This window comes from Macrotis lagotis, chromosome 1 (assembly GCF_037893015.1).
Source record: "Macrotis lagotis isolate mMagLag1 chromosome 1, bilby.v1.9.chrom.fasta, whole genome shotgun sequence".
Lineage (NCBI taxonomy): Eukaryota > Metazoa > Chordata > Mammalia > Peramelemorphia > Peramelidae > Macrotis > Macrotis lagotis.
The window spans coordinates 324,693,652-324,719,293 of record NC_133658.1 but is presented as its reverse complement, the minus strand read 5'-3'; the positions used below and the strand labels follow the sequence as shown (position 1 = coordinate 324,719,293).

Sequence of the window (25,642 nt, the reverse complement as noted above, 5' to 3'; positions counted from 1 at the left end):
TTCATTTTCCGTATTTTACTAGACTTATCTTTTTCCCCAAACAGAGATATTGTCATGTTATTTCTCTGCTCAAAATCTTTTACCATATTTTACTTTTATAAACTAGAAATTGTGATTCTACTAAGTTCATACAATAAATTATACAGATGGGATTCAGATCTAGGTCTTTTGAATTCAAAATCATTATACCGTTCAACACAATATAGAAGAAAAATGGCACTTTATTTTTGCACCTCTCTAATATTGTTTTAGAGTTATTTCTACAAACTTCTATGCTGTATGCTCCTTGAGGACCAGGACTGTGTCTCATCTAAACTTTGCCTGTTTTCCCAGTGTCTAACCTAGAGTTCTTAAATAAATGACTCCATAAATATTGCGAGGTAAAAGGTATAATTAACTTTCAATTTGTCAACTAGGAAACCTCCTGACTGAAGAGAAGCTTAGAGAAAAATGTCCAATTTGACTGGAAGGGACATTACTTTCCAGCAAGGAGGTACCATATATATCAAAGAATGTTAAAATGTGGAATGAAGAGTGCTAGTCAAATCGTTTTTATTAAGTGCTTTCCGGTTGCTAGGCACTGTGCTAGAAGTTGGATGCTAGAAGATAGATGGAACTGGAAGGAATACTCAGAATATGAATTAAAGGATATTAGAGCTCTGGAACCCTTGAATAGAAATGAGTTAAGAGATTTAGTTAAGAGATCATTTAATCCAGGGATTCTCTTGGGGGGGGTGTTGAGTTTTCTTTAAAATATTTTGTTAACTGTATTTCAACATAATCTTATGCATTTTATTTTATGCATTTAAAATCATTTTTCTGAAAAAGGGTTCACAGGTGTTTCTAGGAGAATCCTTGGTCTAGTTCAAGCTCCATCCCCAACCCCTCATTTTACAGAAGAGGCAACAACTTCATAAAAATAAGTGACTTGATCATTTTTGTGGTAGCAGAGTTAGAACTAGCATCCAGGGCTGTGGTATGTTGTCCATAATCCTTTCCTCTACACCCCATTGACTGTTATTTATTTCAGCTTTTGGATTGTAAACAAGCATATCACATGCTTGTTCTTCTGTAGGGAATTAATTAAACAGTGACTTTTATCTTATAAATTGAACTGGAGTAACTGAAGCTTCCTTCCCCTCTTAGGTTTTGACATTTGATTCCTTACACATTTTGTACTTGGTGTATTAACTCTAGGCCTGAGCTCTGCTTCCCTCTGAAGCAAAGGTTGAAACTGTATTCTCCTCAACTGTGTTCTCCCTGGTGATGCTACCTTGGAGGGAGGGATCCTGGCCTCCTGCAGTGATTCCCCCTAGAGAACATACTGTAAACTTTGACATTGCCTAGCTATCTTCTGCCAGTAAGAAGGCTAAGCTTTGTTGGCTGGGTGTAGCAATTGATAAGATAAACCTGAGTCTCACTAGTGTAATAGAAATTAAACAGAGATAGTATCTGAAGTCCCAGGAGTTTTGGATTGTGATACAGTAGTTTAGCTATCCCCAAGGTTGGCTCTGGGAAGCAATTCTTTGATTGAAATGATGTTTAGCATCAGTTAAATCAAGTGCTACTGATAGAGAGATTAAAAAATCCTATTGTAGTTAGGCTTTGGCTTTGATCAGTCACAATGAACATAGTATTCCCCATCTCTAAGCTTGGTTTTATAGTTGTAAATTCATTTCACAAAGAATCAAGTGTGGTAGAGGCTACAGCAAAAAAAATGCTGTAAAATGAGAGTAGTCAAATTTGATTCATCACCGAAGTCTTTTCTTAGCTGTAACAGAACTTCTACTGTTTAATTAGAAACCAGTGACCTTGCCATTTCCCCTTGCAAAGTTTCAGGAAGAAGTTTGTAGAGTTCTATATATTTTGTTTCCTACTACTGCAAGTCTGCAGGGAGTCCTGGAAAAATCTTTCCAGATTAGAAATGACCTGCTACTAACCCTTTAGCTCTCAAACCCAGTGTCTTCCTGAGTAATCTCCCTTGGAGTGGACATAAATGAATGAGATTGGCTTTGTTGTAATGCAAAGGTTACTGACTTTGAATTTTCCTGACTTATTTGTATGTGAAGCAGAAGATCTTAGAATATTTGGGTTGAAAGGGGCTTCAGAGATCCTCATATACAATCCAGAAGCTTTCTCAAACTCCATTCCCTACAGGATAAATGTGGGTTCTATAAGAGAATTCTGAGGTGGTGTTCCTCCCTTTTAAAATGTTAAATATGAGGGGGCGGCTAGGTTGCGCAGTGGATAGAGCACTGGCCCTAGAGTCAAGAGTACCCGAGTTCAAATCTGGTCTCAGACATTTAATAATTCCCTAGCTGTGTGGCCTTGGGCAAGCCATTCAACCCCATTTGCCCTGCAAAAACCCTAAAAAAAAAGAAATGTTAAATATGAAATTATTGCTTCAGTATGTCAAAACAGTAGGATCACATTGATGATGATGCAGTAGCAGAGCACTTCATCCAGTAAATGGTTTCAGAAGTTTCTGCAGCTAAAAACAATTTTATCATTTAGTGGTCTGTTGTATGACATACTTAAAATCCAATGACTGGATTTGAAACTTTTCCATACACACACACACACACACACACACACACACAGTGAAAGCCATGGTCAAACTAAGGGGAATCAAATAAAATACATACCAATAACACTTTTTTCATATAACCTTCCATCATAAGAATAGCACTAATTTCCACCATGGTGGGGATGGTTGAAGAGAAAAATCCTTCTAAAAATAAATATAGTCAAATGAAACAAATTGCTATGTTCTTCATGTCCAAAAATGTGTGTTACATTCTGCCTATTTAATCACCTTTTTTAGAAAGTGAATTTATTTTTCATTAGAATTCCCTGGAATCCTGGTCCATCATTGTGCTAATCTAGAGTTCTTGTAGCTCTTTCAAAAGTATTAGTTTTTTCAGTTTTGCTATAGTATAAATTGTTCTACTAGTACTACTCATTTCACTTTGCATTAGTTCAAACAAATCTTCACTTCTGTAATCATTTTTTATAGTATAATAGCATTCCATTATATTCACATGGTGTTATTTGTTCAGTTATCCCCCAATTGATAGGCATCCCTTATTTTTCAACTCCTTATCACTTAAAAAGAATGAGCATCTACAAATATTTTTTTTGACTCTTTAGGGTATAGACTTAGAAGTGAAATCACTGTGTCTCAGGGGTATTTCATAGGCCTTTGGACCTGGCCTTCATGAATTCTCTCATATTTCAAAAAAGAAAATAAAGAGTTGGCCAGATTTGTTTGGGAAACAGTAATCTAGTTTCATTCATTCATTTTTTTTCAGATGGGAAAACTAATGAAAGATGAGGACTTGCACAAAAACCCCCATACAATTAACTTGCTAGTGGCATAATCAGGACTAGAACCCAGGTCTCCTGGTTGTTCTAGTGTTCTTTCTACTGTGTCATGCATCTTGTTAATGCTTCTTTAGAAACGTCTATGTCTCTAGGCTAGAGATTCTCAACCTGGGTTCTATCCCCCCAAGAGGTGTATGGATAGATTTCAGGGGGTCCATGAACTCAAACAGGAAAAAGAATTATACCATTATTTTCAATAGTAGATTTGGCATTTTCTTTGCTTATTTGAGAAACAATTCATAATTTCCACCAGGTTATCAAAGGGGTCCCTGATGCAGATAAGGTTAAGAACCCTGTACTAAAAAGTTTTTGTCGTGCTTAAAGTATTTGCAAACAGATCAATGTTGACTCAGTCTTAGAGTGTGTAAGAAAGAGTAAGGGATAAGAAGACTGAGAAGATGGGAAGGGGTCAGGTTATGAAGACCTTTGAATGCTAAACAGAGATTTTAAATTTGATTCTCTGAGTAACTAGGAACCACTGGTGGGGAGAAGGGGAAAACATCAGACTAATAGAAAAATCATCTCAGCAGATTAGTAGAACTAAGGTATCAAACACAGTCTGCATATGACCCACAACCCTCCCCAGAGGTCTAAATCAAATTAGAATGTAATTGGGAAATATTTATCAAAATAAATAAAAATACAATAAAACATAACGTTAATATGTGATTTTTATGTATGGTTTAGTTCCCATTTCTACTTGAAATTTGATACTTTTGGATGGCTTAGGGAGGGATTTGGACAGGATGGCTTGGTGGAGAGATTGAAGCAGAGAGGACAGCTGGAAGACTATTCTGGTAATCCAGACAAGAGGTGGGAGGGCATTCCCTAGGGTCTTGATTGTATGAATGGAGAGAAGGGCATGTGTGTATGGGAGTTGTGGGAAAAGTGAAAACAAGATTTCCATTGGATTGGCTATGTGAGGTATATGAGAGTAAGACAAGAGACTGACAACAAAGATTGTAGTTTGGGTGACATGGAGGATGGCGGTGTAATAGTGATGGGAAGGGATTTAAAGGAAAAGAAAATAAGTTCCCATCTTGGATAAGTTGAATTTTGAAATGCCTAAAATAATCTTGGATTTGGAATTTGGCACTGCTTCTGTCAATTCCTTGATCATTTGACCTCACAGAGCCTTGGCCTCCCATCTATGAAGTAGGGGTTTTGAACTAAGTAATCTCTCAGGGTCCTTCCTTCCAGTTCTAAATTCTTTTTTTCCTGTGAATCAGTTGTTCATATTTTAACAAAATTGTTTTTGATAAGATTAATGAGTTATATTAAATTGAGTTTTGAAATTCTGAAGAAAAGGTTTGAAGAAAAGATCACTGACAATTTTTTTCCACTTTTTTTTTAGTTTTTAGTTTTTTTTAGTATTTTGTTTTTGCAAGGCAGTGGGATTAAGTGGCTTGCCCAAGGCCACACAGCTAGGTAATTATTAAGTCTCTGAGGCCATACTTGAACCAGGTACTACTGACTCCAGGGCCGTTGTTCTATCTACTGTGCCACCTAGCCGCCCCAGATCACTGACAATTTCTCTGGGATCTCTGCAGTCCTTTACAGATCCCCAGCTGGCATGCCCCCTCATTGTGCTAGCCTCTCATTGTTGGAGAGGAGGGCACTGCACAATTAGGGTAGGATCCATGTATTTTGATCTGCAGAGGACTGTAAAAATCATTTCTCAAACCTCTTCATTTTACAGGTGAGAAAACCGAGACCTAGAAAAGTTAGTCATACAAGTGGTAAGCAGAAAATTTGTATCTGGTACAAGGTAGGGGACATAGGATGGGAAGTTTGGACTATGGAGCTCCCTTCCCTTAGAGGAGGGGGAAAACATCCTGGGACAGCTGGAGATTTATCTGTTGTGGAAGAACTTGTTGCTGCTGAGGGTAGGGTGGGGTGTGTGTGGCCTGTGGTCAGAGGAAGCAATCCCACACATGAAGCCACTTTTGCCTGGCAAGCCTATGTCTTTAGCAACGGGGTGCCACACGAGGAATTTCCTCTTGTGAAGATTTATCCACTCTACTTAGAAAAATTATCACCCATTGCTACAGCAACAACTTTTCTTTTTTTTTTATTTAAAACTATGTGATTGAGTGACCTACCCAAGGTCACCAACTATGCAATTATTAAGTGTCTGAGGTTGGATTTGAACTCAGGTCCTCCTGACTCCAGGGCTGGCACTTTATCCACTGTACCACCTAGCTGCCCCAACAACAATGATTTTTCTTGTAACAATTCTGTAGGACAAATATCATTCCCATTTTACAGTTGAGGAAATGGAGACATAGATTAGGAAAATTCCTTGTCACATAACTAGGCAATATTAGAGTTTGCACTCAAATTCAGATGTTCTGATGCCTTCTGATACATGAACTCCATCTGGATCTATTAGACTATAAGCTCCTTGTAGACCAGGACTGTCTTTTGCTTCTTTTTGAATCCCCAGTCCTTGACACAATGCCTTATGTATGCATGGTAATTGATTAAATAGATGCTTATTGAATTTCATCTAAAGTTCCCCTTTAGAGACCAGTTTTTAGCCTCCATAGGTGCATAGAGATGGGGCTGCAGCTGCAGGCAATATCTGTGGCACTGTTCTCAGATAAGGTAGTAAACTTTTCCAAATTCTGTCTTAAATTATTTGTCCAGAGATTGAAAAGCATCTCATTTGTTCTCTAGGTTGTAGATGAATGAATAAGAAGCATTTATTAGGCAGTTACTTCTTCTTTTTAATTAAAGATTTTATTTATTTTTAGTGTTACAATTTTTCCTCAATCTTACTTCCCTCCTCCCACCCCCACAGAAGGCAATTTGCCAGTCTTTACATTGTTTGCATGGTATACATTGATTCAAATTGAATGTAATGAGAAAGAAATCATCCTTGAGGAAGAAACATAAAGTATAAATGATAGCAAGATCAGATAATAAGATATCAGTTTTTTTTTTCTAAATTTAAGGTTATAGTCCTTGGTCTTTGTTCAAACTCCACAATTCTTTCTCTGGATACAGATGGTATTCTCCATTGCAGAGAGCCCCAAATTGTCCCTGATTGTTGCACTGATGGAATGAGCCAGTCCATCAAGGTTGATCATTGCTCCCATGTTGCTGTTAGGTTGTACACTGTTTTTTTGGTTCTCATCTCACTCAGCATCAGTTCATGCAAATCCTTCCAGGCTTCCCTGAATTTCCATCCCTCCTGGTATCAAATAGAACAATAGTGTTCCATGACATACATATACCACAGTTTGCTAAGCCATTCCCCTATTGAAGGATATTTACTTAATTTCCAATTTTTTGCCACCACAAACAGGGCTGCTATGGATATTTTTGTACAAGTGATGTTTTTATCCTTTTTCATCATCTCTGTGTATAGACCCAGTAGTGGTATTGCTGGATCAAAGGGTATGCACATTTTTGTTGCCCTTTGGGCATAGTTCCAAATTTCTCTCCAGAAAGGTTGGATGAGTTCACAGGTCGACCCACAATGTCCCAGATTTCCCACAACCCTTCCAACAATGATCATTATCTTTCTGGTCATATGGGCAAGTCTGAGAGGTGTGAGGTGGTACCTCAGAGAAGCTTTGATTTGCATTTCTTTAATAAGTAATGATTTAGAGCAATTTTTCATATGACTGGATTGCTTTGATCTCATTGCCTTTGCATATCCTTTGACCATTTGTCAATTGGGGAATGGCTTTTTTTTTATGACTCAGTTCTCTGTATATTTTAGAAATGAGTCCTTTGTCAGAAACATTAGTTGTAAAGATTGTTTCCCAGTTTACTACATTTCTTTTGAGGCAGTTACTTCGGAGGCCAAATTGCGCTTTGGTGGAGAGACAAACGGAAAGAGTATTAGTGTCTGTTTTCAAGGAGTTAGACTTGGAGGAGACAGTATGAAAAAGAAAGCTTCAGATTAGGTGGAAAGGGCTGGAAATCCTAAGTTCCAGTGCTGGGGCAAATGTCAAGGCCAACAACAAAGTTTCTTAGATCCTGTGGAAAGGTAGAAATAGAATAGATTGATTGCCCCTGAGTTCTTGCATATTCAGGTGAATTACTCACTGTTACCATCCTGTGCTCAATGACTTGTCCATTCTTAAACATGGATTTTGTCCAGTGATTTTAAATCATATAGGCCTCCTGTTCCTTTGCAATCCTCTTGGGGATGTAGGGGAGTTATCATTTGTTTGTTTGGTCTGGATGCATAATTTTATTGTTGTAAGAATCATCTTCTTAATATATATATATATATATATATATGTATATATATATATATATTAGCATCTGTTCTGCAATGTATTGTCTTAGAGTTGATTGAATCACTGAGAAGGTGGAAAATGGAAATGAATATACATTTATATATCACCTTCTTTGTGTCAGACACTGTGCTAATTGTTCCACAATTATTATTGAATTTGATCCTCTCTCTGAGGTAGGCATTGTTATTATCCCCATTTTACGATTGAGGAAACTGGGGCAAAGAGAGTCTAAGTGCCTTAGCCAGGGTCACATAGCATGGAAGTATCTGAGGCTGGATTTGAACACAAGTCTTTCTCACTTCAGGCTCGTCACCACTCTAACTTAGCCAGGATTGTGTAGCCATTGTGTGTCAGTGCAGTCTGACTCTTATCTGCTACTCCACACTGCTTACAACAATTTCATCATTCATATATATGTGTGTGTGTGTGTGTGTGTGTGTGTGTAAAATGTACCAGTGATGTCATCATTTAATGAGAAGTGTGATGTGTACTAGACTTGGAGCCAGGAGATGAGGGCTCAGATTGTGGCACCAGTGCTTACAATTTATGTGAGAATTAAAAACTCACTTTACCTCTCTGACTTCATCTGTACAATGAATGAATGGATGAACAAAGGAAAAAAAAGTGCTTTTATGTGCACAATACTGTGATAAGCATTGGGCTTATGAACAGAGAAAGTCAGACAGTCCCTGCTCTCAAGGAGCTCATGTTTTTATGGGGGAGACAATTCATGAAAGGAGGTTTCAGCTGTCAGATGAAAATTCTGTCCTGTGGTCCTTAGAATACAGTAGGCAAAGCAGAACGTAATTCCTCTTCTTTGATGTCATTTCCAGTGATGGAATCCTATACATTTCTGATGTTGAACTATTTTACAGTAAGACTTTGATGGTGAGAACTTTCTTTTCTGGGTTTTCAGTAGGGGTGGGTGGCAATAGCACATTCAGGAGCAGTTACCAGGTTGCATCTCCACAGGGTTTACTTTCCAGAATCATGGCATTTGGCCTATTTCTTGGCCTGTCTCCATCAAAGTCTGAGGGGAGGGGTTTGCTGAAGGTGGTGGTGGTGACTGTGGTTTGACATGCTTGGCACATGTTGCCTCCTTTGCCTTTCCCTTGGAGTGCTTTGCTGCCTCAGCTAAGATGGTCAGTAGATGTAGAATGACATAAGGTGGGGGATGGCTGATCCCTTCTCCATAGGAGTCATCTCTCTAGATGATGGATTTGAGGGCTAAACTAGAAATGGTATTGCTGTTCTGAGGGATTGAGGATAGTGTAAGGAGTTGGGGATCTGCTGCCATTCTCAAAGCTCTTATAACCCATCTGCCTGTGGGTAGTAGTTGTTGCTTGTAGTAATAATGAGAAAGGTCATTCCTAAACCACAGTGATCTCCATGATGGCTTGGTGACTGAGCTGGAAAGCAGGTCTGGGGGCAGTGTTATTCCTTTTGTGTTCATGGTCCTAAACTGTCTCTATTAGGGTCAGTGATGGGTTTAATGATGCCTAGTTATCATGAGGGAAGTGCTTTATAAACTGTAAAGCACTATATAAATGTTATTACCCTAAATAATAGTGTGAACTTTTAACTCCTATCAATAAGATTCTTTCTAGCAATAGAGAAGTTTGAAAGAAATTTCTTCCTATGTTATCCTCACTTTGCTGATTGTCATTAGGATTTCCAGTTCATAATGTGGCCCTTGTGTGATATCAATTCTGCTAATACTGGGTTGTACGTTAGCCTATTTCCTCCTAGGCAGTGCCCACATTTCCCTCATTAGGACTAAATTTACCTCTGCCCTATGCAGCCGTGGACTTAAATCATTTTTATTGTCAATTATTTATGAGGGAAATGTTGACTCCCAAAACAGAGATGGAGAAAATTAGTCATGTGTTATTTTCATCTTTATGCACTTATTGTGACTTTGCTAGGCAATATACAGTTTTTACAATATGTTGAAATGACTGGGTATGAGAATACCAAGTTTGTTCCATGAAAAGGACATTAAGTGAACCAACATTATAAAGAGGCAATTGAGTTTTGTAGGAATGGTAGTTACCACAATAAAATGATGATGGTCTCCATGCCTATTGCCCAAAGTCACACTAGCTAAGTAATTAAGTATCTGAGGCTGGATTTGAACTCAGGTCCTGATTCCAGGGCCAGTACTCTATCCACCATGCCACCTAGCTGCTCCTATACTGTTTTAATGTTTATGAAGCCCTCTAGAGGTATACTTAGAATGATTTTCCCAGTAACCTACAGCACCTCTTCCATGAAGCCATTCCTGATTTTTCCCAATTACTAATGACTTTTCCTCTTTCCTCTCCCCACCCCAATGATATTTACTGTATCTTAAGTATTAGAGTTATCAATTAATCAATTACCTCATGAGAGTAGGGACCAGGTCTTCTTTGAATTTTTATATTTATCTCAGTCCTTAGAGCATTAGCCTGTTAAGAGCAGGTTGTTTTGTTTGATGGCAAACAGACTTATGCTGGGAGAGTTAAGGTTGTTTGGGTTTGGTCATTGACTCAAATTACTAGTTAGTTCTTAACCATCTGATTTGTGCCTTGGAAGAATGACTGAACAAGGTTGCAGTTGGGTTGTTGTTATAATTGTTTTTTGACATAAGGATTTAGTTAAAATGAATTTATGGTATTCCTTGCAAAAAGAATGTTGGTTGGGACACTCTTGGGTCAGAATATACCCATACTTGCCTCTCCCCACAATTTCCTTTGTGCAAATGTTAACAATATTTAGGGGGGAAAGTTGATACTATATCAGTCTAATTTAGCCCCGTGTGGGACTAATAATGCACATTTCTGTAGTTCTTTTCATAATTTCATCACGATAAATCCATGAAGCAGAAAGTGCAAAGATCAATTTACTCAAGGAAAAATAGGCTCTGAGGGGCTCTGATTTATCCCATGGTCATCCAGCTGCTAAGTGTTGAAGCTGGAATTTGAGCCCACAGTGCTTTTCTATAACCCCAGTGGTTTTTTTCTGTTGAATCAAGATGATTTTCAGTGATAGAATGAAAAGGCATGTGATTGGGTAAGAAATCCTAGACTCCTATCCCAGCTCTGCCATATACTCTGTCACTTTAGGTGAAACCCTTGGCATTTGAGGGCTCATTTTCCTCATCTATAAAATTGGGGAGATTGGAGTACATAGCTAAACCATAAGGTTCCTTCCAGCTCTAAAATTTTGCTCTCCTAAGTCTTAGATATCCTGAAAATTTTACATGTATCTTCTCTTTCAGTATACTCAGTAGCACTAACATGAATCTTAAATACTTAATTGTTTGCCCACTGCCTCTTTCCCTTCCTATTCCTCCATTTTGCTCCAGCAAGCACTTATTGAAATGTTACACAGGGTAGGTCAAATCTCTATAGTCTTCCCCTCCAAGACAAAGTATCCCCAAGACCTAATTGTGACTAGGTTGTCAAGCCTCTTTCTTCTACTTGCTGGTTCATCCACAGTCTGTACAGTGAAGAGTGCTTGGTTAATAAATGGCCTTTTGTTCAGAAGGTCAATTGAAGCTACTATGGTGATGCTGCTAAAAGTAATTTGCAGTTAGAAAATATGTAATTCAGGGCAAGCATTTTTACATGATGCCCTCTGACACAAGGTATCTTGTTGGGTGTTTCTTATGAAAAGCAACCTATGCCATTCCCCACACTGAAACTAGAGCTACAGCACAGGGAAGAATCATTTGTCTATATTTCACAAAGACTGCCTTGATCCCCAGGGGCGGGAGGGGGAGGGGGAGGGAAACTAAAAAAGAAAAAGGGCATTAATCCTGGAAAGTTGGCTGCTAATTGTCTTCCATTTCAGCATAGCCCCTTAAGGGCTCTCACACATGCCCCATCTCCTTTGTCTGGGTCGGCTTTGCTGCAGGCTGAGCCATCTTGAAATCTGCTGAGTGTGCTTTCTTTGGTAATGCATTCTGGGAATAGCATCATTTCTCTAACCCTGAATTCGCCCACCAGCAGTTGATCCAAGTGATTCACGGCAAATGGAACTGATTGTCATCAATACCTCATGGGAGATGGTAGAAATAGTGAATGCTCATCTATTAAAATGTAACATTTCTCCATCCATAGTTGTGTGTGAGAGAGATGAAGGGAGTAGTTAGGGGTTAATTTTCATTTCCTGAGTGTTAGGGGAGGGAATAGGAGAGAGAAACCCTATAGATTCATAGACTGTTAAAGCAGGAAGAAATCTTTGAATATAGTCACATATTTATAGATTACTAAAGATGGAAGTGACCTTAGAATGAAGAACATAGAATATTGGCACTATAGAAGGAATCTTAGAACATAGCAAGTCAGTGCTGAAAAGGATTTGTAGGTCATAGGATGTTGGAACTAGAATGGATCTTAAAGAAGACGTAGTTACCCATTCATTGTAGGGATAAGGAAGCTGATGTCCATGAAGGTGAAGTGACTTATATCACAGTTTAATAATAATAATAATAATAATAATTTAAATAATAACACTTTATGGTTTATAAAACATTTGCCTTCTAACAGTAGCATTATGTAGATAGTACAAGAATCTTTCTTTTACCGATGAGAAAATTGAGACAAAAAAATAAAATGACTTGCCCTAGGTCACCAGCTAATAAATAGCATGGAATTTTAACTCAGACTTTTTCATACCAAATTCAGTGGGTATTGCTGGTTAGAGACCTAACTATTTTTCTTTCAGTTCACATCAAGATATTTTAGAGCTTATAGAATTTGGCTTTTTAGAGAGTTATTAGCAGTGAAAGTCAGGATAGTCTTTGGGTCAGAAAGAACTGGGTTTAAGCCCTACTCCTTTCAAATAATGAGTATGTGAACTTGGGCAAAATCACTTAAATTCTCAGTGCTCTCCTGGGCAGCTTTCAGACTCAAAGTTGCAGAGCTGGAACTAGTAGAGGAAAATCTTCACTGATGAAATTTCTATCCTGATGAAATCACAGATCCAGAGAGACAGACTGTGTTAGTTATTTAGTTAGTAATTGGCTGAATAGCATTTTAATGACCAAGAGCTGAGATTTGGTGGAGCACTTTAAGATTCTTTTCTGCTTCCCAAGAATACATGGTTTTTCAAGCATAAGTAGCTTTGGTTAAATGTTTGTTTTTGTTTGCCAGTTGAAATACAAGATTCTAAGCCATCATCTTGGAGGTCAGGCAGAATGGAAATACTTTTGAAGTTCTGATGGGTCTGTTCCTATTCATTTGGGAGCTAATGTTGATATAGATTGCAGTCTTTCTGTGCCACAGCTGTTTATTTCTTGGTCATATTTTCCTAAAAATTCCCCTTGATATATTTGACCAATAAGCCTTCCTTGACTCTTTTAATATCTTCAGAGTACCTGTTATTTTCTTCTTATTTTTGCTCCATGCCCAGTCCCTTCCATCTTTTCTAGTCATAAATGCCCATAAAATATATATTTTATGCCATTTCTTTATTCAAAGCCTCATTGGTGATGTGCCATAGTCTATTTAAGCATATCTCTATAGCCTTTTGGATCTCTTGCACTTGGAATTCTAAGAATGTTGTATTCTATAGGCATATAACATTACTAGGAGAACATCCTGTTTGGGGATGGGGGGGGCTGACAATGAATGCTTAGGAATGTTTGAAAGAGTCAAATGTGATCCTATCTGATATCTTCCTTTTTTTTGCAACTGTATATTTATAACTCCTACCCTACATACAGACAATAAAATTTGAAATTGGGTACCCTGCTTTAGGAAGGGAATTGGTCATCTGGAAAGCATGCAGAGGAGAGCAACCTGTATGCTAGGCCATGACATGTGATGATCTGGGTCTTATAGCTTGGAGCAGAGAAAACAAAATGACTCAGTCAATAAGTATTTTATACATTTTTGGTAAAGTCAAGAATTGTGCTAAATACCTGATATAATACTTAATTATAATGTTTTGTCCTTCATTTTCGAAGAAGATCATGACATTGGGGAGGTGATGTCATGACAAGTACATGAATTGGATTCTAGTGAGCTGGGGCAGCTGTGCTAAGTCACTAACCTCACTTTCTCCTCCAGACATCTGGGTCCAGTGGCCAGATAATAATTCAGGACATCTGGAGATGTCTCTGGCTGTGACATAATGAGAGTTAAGTAACTTACCCAAGGTCATAGTAAGTGTCAGAGACTGGATTCGAACTCCTGTCCTCTTGATTCTAAGGCCAGTGCTCTATCCACTGCACCATCTAAGACTGCTTTGCTCTCAAGGAATTCACAGTTTAATGAGGAGGGAACTTGTACAAACAAGATGTATACAATCAACAGAGGGAAGGCGCTAGCATTCAGGGGGATCAGGGGAGATTACTGATAGAAGGTGGGAGTTGTAAGCATCTGAGAGCTTCCTTTTGGTCAGACCTGTGTTAAGGACTGGAGATTCAAATAAGAAGAAGATGGTTCTTGTCTTCAAAGAATTTACAAACTAGTGAGGAAGATGGCACAAAAAAGAAAGGTGGAAAACTGAAAGATAGGGTTTCGGCGGAGAACCAAGGGATATGGTGCTCTGCCAAGTGGCAATTAAGCAGAGCTGCTGATGGAAAGTGGAGAGTCTGATTCCAGTCCTCTATAAAGAGAGACTTTAGGAAGAATTTAGTGCTCTACTTCAGCCCTTTGTTCAAAGGGAGAGATGACTGACTGAACCGAGAAGGTATTGAGTATCAAAAAGAAGAAAATCAGGGAAACCAAGAAATGAAGATGATAAGGGAGAGAATATCAGGCCTAGAGGACAGTCAGTAAAAATGACCTTTAAGGAAGGAGGAAATTAAGGTTATGAAGGATTTCAATAACTAAACAGATTATTGAATATTTGATGAGGTTAACTGAATAAAAGGAAGGACTTGGGAGCAAGATAATGAGCTCAGCTTTTGGACATTTTGAGTTTAAGATGTCTCTTGGACATCCAGTTTAAGACTTCCAATAGATATAGAGAGAGGAGATTGGAGGTCAAGAGAGAGGTATTTGGACTGGATAAGTAGATTTGGGAATCATCAACTTAGTGATGATAATCGATCCATGGGAACTGATGAAATCAAGTGAAATACCAAAGAAAGAAGAATGTGCAGGACACAGCTCCGGGGACACTCACCACTAGTAGATTTGACTTGGAAGAAGATTGAAAAAGGAGTGATCAGATAGGATGGGAACCAGGAGAAAATAGTATCCTGGAAAGAGAGAGAGGGAGGGAGGGAGGGAGGGAGGGAGGGAGAGAGAGAGAGAGAGAGAGAGAGAGAGAGAGAGAGAGAGAGAGAGAGAGAGGAGAGAGAGAATATGAATGAGAATATGAATTAATATGAATGAGTATCAAGAAGAAGGTGATTGCTGGTGTTAGAGGCTTCAGAGAGGCTGAAGGATGAGGACTGGAAAAAATGTCATTCGATTTGGCAATTAAGAGATCAATGATAAATCTGGAAAGAGCAGATTCAGCTGAATGATGAAGTTAGAAGTCATTCTGTATTGAGAGTGAGAGAAAAGAAAGTGGAGGAATCCACAAGACGTCTTATCATGGATGATCTTCTTAAGGAATTTAGACACAAAAATGAAGGGAGGTATGGAACAAGTTATTGGAAAGGACAGATCAAGTAAGATCTTTTTGAGGGTGGGTAGACATGGGCATGTTTGTAGGTAGTAGGAAAGCAATAAGATGGAAATACTGGAGAGAAGTAAGAATGGGAATGATGGAGAGGGAGCAGTTTGCTGGAGAAGGCAGAAGGGAATGGGATCACTTGTGCTTGTAGGGGATTTGAAAATGGAAAAGCTTCCTCTGAAGATCTGTGATATGTGATATGAATAATGTGATATAAGGAAAGAAAAAGGAGCTCTTGGTGGCAAACCTCAATGTTGCTTAGCTAAGAAAGTGGGGGAAGGGCAGCCATTAGGTCATTTGAGGAAGAATGAATTTTTGGAAAGCTTTTGGTGAGTGGGATAACGAGTCAGTGATCATATGAAAGGATTGCTTTGCTAATCCCTATTGAGATTATGTAACATAAATCTATAGGGGGATCCAGTCAACTGTTTGTGATTTTTCCCCTTTAACTTTTTTTAGTAGAGAGTATGAACAAATACAATAGATGGGACTAATCTAAAGCTCAGACATGGGAGGTCAAAATCAGCAGTAGACTATGGAGGAAAGTGATTTAAGAGGAGTATGTAGAGTTTTGCTGGTTCACCAAGGGGTCAAGATGGGGATGGGAAGAAAGCATAGCTAATGCAAGACTGATGGCCTGAAAGAGGACTGAAAGATGGAGAGATTGAATCACATTGTAAGGGTAAAGAACAAGTTTTGGGGGTTGCAAGGCAGAGGGAGAGATGGAATGATGACTGATTGTGATCAGATAAGGGAATTTCATAGTTCAGGAATATGGAAGTGGTGCATTTGTAGTTGATGGCAAGATCAAAGATATGGCCATCTTTGTGACTTGAGGTGGTAGGGAAGAACAGGTCATAGGAAATGAGTAAGTTGAGGGACTGGGAAGTTAGGGTGTGTAATGCAGTATCATTCTGTCTCCTTTCATGAAAGCAAGAATTGGGGAAGGGGCGGCTAGGTGGCATAGTGGATAAAGCACTGGCCCTGGAGTCAGGAGTACCTGGGTTCAAATCCAGTCTCGGACACTTAATAATTACCTAGCTGTGTGGCCTTGGGCAAGCCACTTAACCCCGTTTGCCTTGTAAAAACCTAAAAAAAAAATTGGGGAAGAGTGAAAGACTGTGCATCAGGCAATGAACTTATTGAGGAAAGAACGGGAGGATCCTTGAGGTCCATAGATAAATTAAATCAGAATTTTGATTGGGTGGTAGGCATAAATTGAGTGAAACTCAAAGGAGAAGAGGCTACTAAGCGAAGAGTGGCAAGAGGAAGAAATTGGGATCTTGGAGGGAGGGGACTCCTCCACTTTGATCAGAGAGCTGGAGGGAAGGAGTGTAAGTGAAATTAGTGCTGTGAAGGGGGACCATAAGGCTCTGTCATCTGAAGGGATGTCAGTGAGAGTCAAAAACTGGAAGGAGTGGGAAACAAAGAAATTTAGGATGAAAGGAGATAATGGAGCAGACATTCCATAGAATAAAATGGAAATGGGTGAGTAGCTTTAGGGACATTGTGGAATTTGGTTGAAGGAGATTGGGACTAATGGCCTGGCCAGTGAGAAATTGAAAATAATTCTGAATTGCTGGGATGAAGAAGAGATGAATGAATGAGATATTATTAATCAGTGAGAAATGAGTTATAAAAAAAAGAAATGAGTTCAGATAGGCACATAAAAGATTTGAAAGGTTGCCACCCTGGCAATATCAGCCTTCTCTGGCCTTTTCTGAGTCCCTGAGACAAAACTCTAAATATCCAATCTTCTTGCCTTCACTGACTATCCCATTTTCCTTTTTTTACCTCTCCCTTTCTTTAAGATTTTCTATGTGAAACCTTACCTGACTCCTTTTCGTCCCCTTAACACCTATTGCTCTCCTTAAATGATCTTTTATTTAACTTTGTTGTATATATTTGTATTATATTGTATATACATTTATATATAGGTTTCTATATATTGTATGTAGTCTCTCCATTTAGAAGATAACTTTTTGAGTAAATTTTGCTTTGTCTTTGTACTTATATGTCCAATGTATATCACAATCTTGATATTTAATAGATAATTGCTGATTGATTTCTTTTTTGCTGCAGAAGACAGAACTGGCCAGGAGTTGCATAGAGGCAAGTTATGCTTTATAAGAAAAATCATCATCATAGTTAGACCTACCCAGAAGTTGAATGGATTACTGAGGGAGGTCTTCAAAAATATTATTAATAATAGAAAACATTTATATAGCATTTTATAGTTGGCAAAAGTACTTTTTATATATATCTTATTTGATCCTCACAACATCCTTTTTACAGATGAGAAAACTTTACAGAAGAGGTTTAGAGAGGAGTGACTTACACTGGTCACATATCCAGGAAGTGTCTTGAGGTAGGATTTGAATTCAGATTTTCTTCCTAACTCTAGGTCCAGTGCTCTATCCTTTGTTCTACTTTCTGCTCTTCAAGCAAAACCTTAAAATCTACTTATCAGGAATGTTTTCAAGGGGATTCTCTTTAGGTTTGGGTTAAACTAAATGTCTTCTGAGGTCCTCATCAACTCCCCCGCTCTAAATGGACACAAAATAGAATGTAATGCCCGTCTGTCTATTAGCATTCAATTTCTAGAAAATTATCTTGACTGCCATTTATTAAGGCAATTAGAGTTGTACAGAAGTGAAATGAGCTGCCTCATGAAAACCTTCAGAACCCTATGAATGGAAGAGTTCAAGAGAAGCCTTAGGCCAATGTGTTGGAGACCTCACAAAGGGAATTCTTAGTCCTGTACGGGTCTTCCAAACACAGAGATCCTTAAATTCTATAATAAGCTTTTCTTTAGAAAGAAGGCATGTACTGACAAGTTATACAAAACAAGTTTGGAAAGGTAGGGTGGTGCCAGAATCTAGAAAGCCTTCAGTAGTGAGAAGAGAAATTTGTATTTAATACTGGGCAATATTTAATAAAGGCAAAACAGAGTCACCAAAGAGTAGCTGAGCAACAGCTATTAACAAGCATTTGTTAAACAAGTAGTAGATACTGAGCTTGGTGTTGTGAAAGACAAAAGTAAAATACTCCTTGCTCTCACTGTTTGTATTCTATTTGAAGAGAGAGTGAGTCAGTAAACATTTATTAAGTCTCTTCTATTTATCAGGCACTATGGATAACCACTGGGGATATAAAAAGAGGCAAAAGCCAGGTCCTGCCTCATGGAGCTCACAGTCTGATGATAGAGACATGCAAACAAATATGTATACAAAAGCTATATACAGAATAAATAAGGAATAATTTAAAGGGAAGGCAATAAAATTAAGAAGGACGTGGGGGTAGGGGAAGCTTTCTCTAGAAGGTGGAATTTTAGATGGGACTTAAAGGCAGGGGAAGCAGTAGGGAGAGATGAAGACTGAGAGCATTATGGGTATAAGGACAGTCAGATAAAAATGCTTGGAGCTGAGATGGATTGTCTTGTGTATGGAACAGCCAAGAGACTGGATCATAGAGTATGCCTTAGGGAGTAAGGTGTAAGAGGATGGAAAGGTAGGAAGGAGTTAATTTTGAAGTGCTTTGAATGTCAAATAGTATGTTGTATTTGATCCAGGAAACAATAGGGAGTCACTGGAGTTTAGGGGGTGCAATGACCAGGCCTGTACTGTAGGAAAATCACTATAGTAGCTTAATGGAGAATGTATTGGAATGAGGGGAGACTCAAGGCAGGACTCCCTCCCCCCCAACAGGGCATAACAGTAGTCCAGGCATGAGGTTCACCAGGGTAGTAGTAGTGTCAGAGGAGAGAATAGTATTACATAGGAATACCCAAAATTGATATGTTGGGATTTTTAAGGGAAGCACTAGCAGTTGGGGGCTTCAGGAAAGACTTTTTTTTAGAGAAACTGGCTGAGCTGAGTCTTGAAGGTTCTAAGAGCTAAGGATGAGGAGAGAGGGCATCCAGGCTTGAGGAAGATCAGTGCAAAATCATAGGAATGGAAAATGAAGTGCCATATTGGAAGATTGCTACCATGTGCAATTGGGGAAGGGGAAATAATAATGGGTTCTCTTGATTGGACATGTTGAGTTAGATGCTTGCAGGATAGCCAGTTTGGCAATATTGAAGAAAGCATGAAGGACAAACTGGAAAATTGTATATTGAGATCAGGTTGTGAAAAGCTTTTAGTGTCAAAAAAGGAGTTTACATTTATTATTTAAGATAAGAGAAGCATTGATGTTTATGAGAAGGGGAGAGGCATGCTTAGATCTACACTTTGATTGTTGGAATGGTGTCAGTCTGGAAGCAAAGAGGCCAGTTTAGAAGGCTGTTCTGGTAGTTCATGTGAGAGATTATGAGAACCTGAACCTATGGTGGCTATGTGAGCTAAGAGGAGGGAATGGATGTGGGATAGGGAGAGATATGAAGGGTGAGAGGAAAGATGTGTGGGATTAATGAGTGAGGAGTTGGAATCAAGGCTGTAAACCAAGGGGATTGGTAGGAATAGTCTGTTGTCAACAATAAATTGGGAAGTTTAGAAGAGGATTAGTTCTATCTTGATAAGGAGTTTGAGATGCCCAAAGGACAATCAATTCAAAATGTTCATTAGGCAGTTGGTGATGTGAGACTGGATCTCAGGAAAGAGACTGGGGCTGGTTGTACATACATGGTTGTTATTTTCAGAGATGATAAAATCCATGATTACTGTTGAGGTCATTGAGATAGTGTTTAGTAGCCATGACCCAGGTTTATACTTGAGGAGGTTTAGTCTGTCTTGTGAAGGATGAATTAGAAAGAAAGACCCTTTAGGAGATCATTGCAATAGTCAGATATATGTGGTAATGAGGGCCTGTTCTATGGTGAATTTAGAGAGGAAAGGATGCTTGTTTTGTCATTAACCAGCAACCACTGGTCGTGCTGGTATCTGATTGACACTTCACTGAGTGGAGCTGTACATTCTTTGATGGGATGACTCTGGGAAACTTATTTAGGTTTTAGGGAATACTGGATAAATGGACAATTATTGCATATAGTTTTATTCTGATTTATGAGGCTGTGATCTTTTTTTTCAATGGCTTTTGCAGCTGGAGATTTCTCTCTGTATCTGATGAGGTACTTGGCTGGTTTCAAAAGCCTGGGAAAGCTCTCAACTGCTAAAAGTGTTGAAATTTAATTGCTATGAGGAGGTAGGATTTAGCCAATTCTTTCACAGGTTGTCCCTTTAAAGGCATTAACAAGTCCTTTCCTTTCCAAGTCACCACTGCGGGGAAGTACCTAGTTGTTTGTAGTGCTCTCCATATCCTGTGGAGGATTCATAGGAGGCTAGAATTGAAAAAGTCCTTTCAGGGCTGGGACATAAATTGTAGCTGGGAGGTATCTTTGGATGTGGGCTATTGGATCTCAGACCTCAGAGGGTTGAACCTGAAGGATCGTCTGGTTTCTAGCTTATGCTCTTAGAGGGCTTGCCCAGAATTGCACATGTAAAGTGTATCTCTTCTGAGAGTTGAACCCTGGTCTTTGGACTCCAAATCTGGGATTGTTTCCAGCTATTTTTATTAGAGAGCTCGGCATTTGCTAGAATGATAATATCACTTTCCTTTCTTTGTACCCAGTAAGAATTTTCATTATGCTTTAACTTTTAGTTCATCACCTTTATGAAAGGAGGGTTATGGAGCTTGACAAAATAGATTGCCTTGGTCTTTTGGAACACCTCTGCTGTCCTTAGTTTCCTGTCCAGCTGTTCTGTGCCAGCATAGGAGAGTAGACTAGAATTGGAATCAAGAAGACCTAGGTTTGAATCCTTCCTCACCATTGGTCACATTGTGCCCCCACAACTCACTCCGTTTGTCTAGGATTTGTTTCCTTGTTTTAAATGACAGGGTTGGAGTAAATGCCTTTTCAGGTTCCTTCTATTGCTAGATCTGTGGTCCTGTTATCTTCTTTGAAAAAGACTATCTACAAAGGTTTTTAGCTGTTCTTTGACAAAGATGTTGAGGCTATCATGGCCTAGTGAGAGTAGTCCTAGATTCATTCAGGAGCCCTTTGTTCAAGTCTTGTCATTGACACTTTCTAACTATGGGACAGATCACTTTCAGTTTCAGTTTCCTCATCTGTCAAATGAGATAATTTCCAGCTCTGACATTCTTTTCTCAACTTAGTTAAAGAGAAACAGAGGATGTCATACACCCTCTGTTTCTCTTTAACCCAGTTGAGGAAAACTGGAGATGTTGACTTTTTTTCAAGATAAATAAGGATCTGCTGCTAGTGGTCTGTTCAGATGTTAGTGGCTTTGAGAGGGTAGACTTATCTTTTCTGGTTGGAAACAAGTCTCTGTTAATTGTTATCTCAATTCTTTGAGCAAGTTTCTAAGAGATCAGGCCAGGACTTCTGAGTTATGAATATAAAGGTAGAACTCCTTTAGCCAGACCAGAAGTGGAAAGGGTGGGGTTTTGCCAAGCCTAGCTCAGAACATTTGTACTCAGGCTTAGACCCCATTCTTTGGTTTTCATGTAACTCATGTTAAAAGTTAGAAACCTGTGTGAATGTCCTTTCTTCTCCCTGTTTCAGGACCAGTCCATCATGCCTGAAGTCAAAGACCTCTCAGAAGCCTTGCCTGAAATGCCAATGGATCCCATTACAGGAGTTGGTGTGGTTGCTTCTAGGAATCGGGCACCCACAGGCTATGATGTGGTAAGTAAAGGCTGTCATTGAAACATCCCATTGGTATTTATTGCACATATTTTTCTCTTCCACACTACCTCCTCTTGGAAATTTCCCTTTTCCTTACAGCTAAAAAATGATAATCACACTTTAGTTTTTTTCCCCCTGAATTTATGTTTTTTCACTATCATGTTTCCCTTATATAATACTTACCACATTCTCCCCTCCCTTCACTAGATCTTGGCATGGCCAGATTGGTAATAGGAGAGATTAGCCTGACAATTGTATGTATGTATATATGTATGTTTGCGTGTATGTATATAGGATAGATTGAAGCTGGGGAAAAAAATGGAAGTGGGAAGGAATTAGGGTGACCAGTGCCAGGGATATGCTGGTTAATGTATAACAACTGGTCATCTGGAGAAAAAAAAATGATTTATGACACACTTTTAACAAAATAATAAATAAAACCTTGAAATATTGTATTTCCTGATTTCTGAAAGATATAGTTCACACTATAAATGTAACAATCAGCTCTCACTGGCTCCAGCACTCCCCTGGCTCTTGTCCAGTCATGGGATTACTGAACACCTGTACTAGCATGATGACAGTGGGAGGAGTGGGGAGGGGAGCAGATGTGAGAGGATTTAAAATGTAACTAGTAATTACTTTGTCTGTAGTGGGGGAATTTACCCCCAACTTTGCTTTTTAGAGTGTATTAATTAGAATTGGTTATGCTGTTAGATTGCTAAATAAAATTTGACAATATTTTAGATAAGTACTAGTTAATTTTAAGAGGGATTTTTTAGTAAAAACTAACAGCATTCAGAGCATCTGAGGTCATCTTATTTTTGCATCCTTTTTCTTCTTTATGATTAATTATACTGTAGTGCAGTGCAGACATGCAGCAGAAATATATGTCCCAAAGTCCAGATCCTACCAATAAAGGCCAGCCATCCTAAGTAAAAAAAAGAGTATTTCTGGGAGAAGAATTCAAGGACCATCTCAGTCCCTCTGTGGCATACATTTTTTGATAAGAAGATGAAATATTTAGGTAGAAGTGTCAGTCAGTGCTGCCTCTTGTTAAAGAGAGAAATTGACTAAATGTTTCATGTCAGTTTTTTTCTTAAACTGGTTGAAAGCCAATAATAATTTTAAAGGGAATTCACTCCAAGAAATATTACATGCTAACTATGTGCTGGGCAGGTACTATGCTGGGCACTGGGGATGAATGAAATAATGCTAGCATTGCATAGATTTGCAAAATGCTTTACAAATATTATCTCATTTTATTCTTGCAACAAATAGCACTGAGAGGTAGGTGCTATTTGCTTTACAGATGAGAAACATACAAATAGAGATGAGGTGCCCTTGCCCAGGATCACTGGGACAGTCACAAGCCCAAGTAAGTGTCTGAGGCTGGATTTGAACTTGGTCTTTCTGACTCCAGGATAGTACACTATCCACTATTGCCTTAAGAGGAAGCAATACTATTTCCCCTCCTAACAGTTTAATGAGGGGAAGGGTAGAAAAGGGGAGGGGGGGGATATGAAATATACCCACATACATATTATTTAAGGTAAAATATAATGGGCTAAGGGAGAAGCCCATACTAAATGCCTTAAAAAAATTTTAAAATGCAACTTTCAAGAGGAGTAAGTGACTTTCAACTCAATGGAAGAGATATCACTCTTGGAGGAATTGGCATCTGAGTAGGGTATTGAAGAGAAGTAATACATAAAAGGATAGAGGTTGAGGGAAACTACTTTTTACATGGAACTTTGAATCTTAACAACTTTCTGATTTTAAAGTAATGATTGAATGTATGATTTAAATGTTACTTATTTACATAGGTAGATAATGTAGTTTGGTGGATAGAGAACTGGAAGACCTTAGTTCAAATTCTACCTCTGATGTATGCTGACTTCATGACCTTGTACAAGCTTGACAGTGCTCTAAGGCAGTTATACAATTGTGAGTTGAATAGAAGATCCTGATCTGCATTGGCAGGATGAACTTCCTCATTTAGGAGTTCCTTATAACAATGAAAGATTGTACTCATATCAATTCCTTTATTTGAAAGAATCCACTTAGAGGGTGTGTCCACTCTGCTGAAATAATGATCTCTCTGACCCTTAGTTTCATCATTCTTTCCTTTTGAATGAGTCCATATAAAGAAACAAACCATGAATCAGGTGGTAAAATAGGAAGGCAAGAGAGGGTTATCTGTAAGTTATTGGGCTGATACTTCAACCTTGGGAAGGCTTCCATCTATTGCATCAAATATTTCTGGGAATGGAATTAGATAAGGAACTGACCTTTTGCCCATTTTTTGATATTAAGCTTTAACAACTATATAGTTTGTTTATTTAATCTTTTCCCTCCTCTCAACTTTTCTGTTTTTCTGATTGGTCCCATTATATCCTAACCATCTAAGGCTTGAAATTTTAAAGTTTTCTCTGACTCCTCCCCAGTCGTATTGAATCAGTTGCCAACATTTATTGATTTTACCCTGACAATATTTTTTGCATTTTATTCTCCTTTTTTTTTTTTTAAATCATTCTCACTGGCGTTATGTCTACTCTAATTCAGGCTCTCTGTCATCTCTTGCCTTTTAACTGGTCTCTTTGCCTCCAGTCTCACCTTTTCTTGTTCATCTTCATGCTATTGCCAGAATGATTATGGAGTCTTATTCCTTTATTCCTCTACTTAACATTTTTGCTGCATGACTTCATATTTTCTACTGAAAATGATTCAAGACCCTTAGTGAGGCATTTCACATCCTCTGCAGGAGTTCCAAGTGATTTTTCTAAACTTATTTCACAATATCCTCTCTCCTCACTCCCCAATTCCAACCAAACTATACCACCGCTCTTCAGTCTTGTACAGATTCCTTCTGCCCTGTGAATATTCTTCTGTCCACACATGAAATAAACTTGCCCCACATCTCCATCTATTGCATTTCTTCCTTTTCTTCGAAGTCCCTCTTGGGTACCAACTTCCTTGATAATTGATAATTTTCTACCTAATTTCTCTCTAAGTTCTCCTATGTACTTGGCACACATTGATCTATTTTATAGTTATTTGTGTACCTATCTTACTATGTACTAGTTTATAAGCTCTTTGAGGGCAAGGACTATGCCATTTTTCATATTTGTATTCCTAGCATGGAGACTGTTAAGCATTGTAGATGAGCACATATTAGGTGTTTGCTGAAGTTGGAATTTTGGTTGCTCTTTCTTTCTATTATCTTAATTGACTGGTTTTGGGTTTGTGATAATTAAGTTTTTGTTTTCATCTTTAGGAGGTATTGGTAAATCTGAAGAACAGAATTTAACCTTGCTATTTGCTCTTAATTTTCAGTTCAATGCCAATGAGCTTATGTTAATGATGACTGATATTTACAAAGAACTTTATATACAGTATTTCACTTATTTCTCATCATAGCCACCTGAGATAGGTAAATACAACAATTATCATCCCCATTTTATAGATTAGAAAACTGAAGGTCAGAGAGATTAAGTGATTTAGCCTAGTCACATGGAGACAAGTACAGAAAACATTTATACAAGGAAATAAAAATAAAATTCTCACTCTTATTATGATGTTAGGAGATGGGTTTTTTGTTTGGTTTTTGCTGTCCAGAATATAGTACCAAATCCAAGATATTTTATTGTTGATAGAGTTGTATGGAGGTCCAATTGGGTGAATAGCTTTTTTCTTAGACTTACTGTTTGCTGAGCCTCAAAATTCATTTGCACAATTATAC

At 38.4% G+C, this 25,642-nt stretch overlaps 1 protein-coding gene across 5 annotated transcripts in view; it reads left to right on the top strand.

Moving 5' to 3' along the window:
- The window catches only part of MVB12B (multivesicular body subunit 12B), a 322,603-nt gene that overhangs the window by 16,720 nt on the left and 280,241 nt on the right, over positions 1-25,642 (top strand). For 2 of the 5 annotated variants that reach the window (XM_074211557.1, XM_074211552.1), the window contains exon 2: positions 21,781-21,903. In XM_074211557.1, the coding sequence (XP_074067658.1) occupies positions 21,781-21,903 (123 nt within the window). Of the gene's footprint in view, positions 1-11,439; positions 12,078-17,259; positions 17,626-21,780; positions 21,904-25,642 lie in introns of those variants that run through there. The other 3 variants (XM_074211554.1, XM_074211555.1, XM_074211556.1) reach the window with 3 other exon arrangements.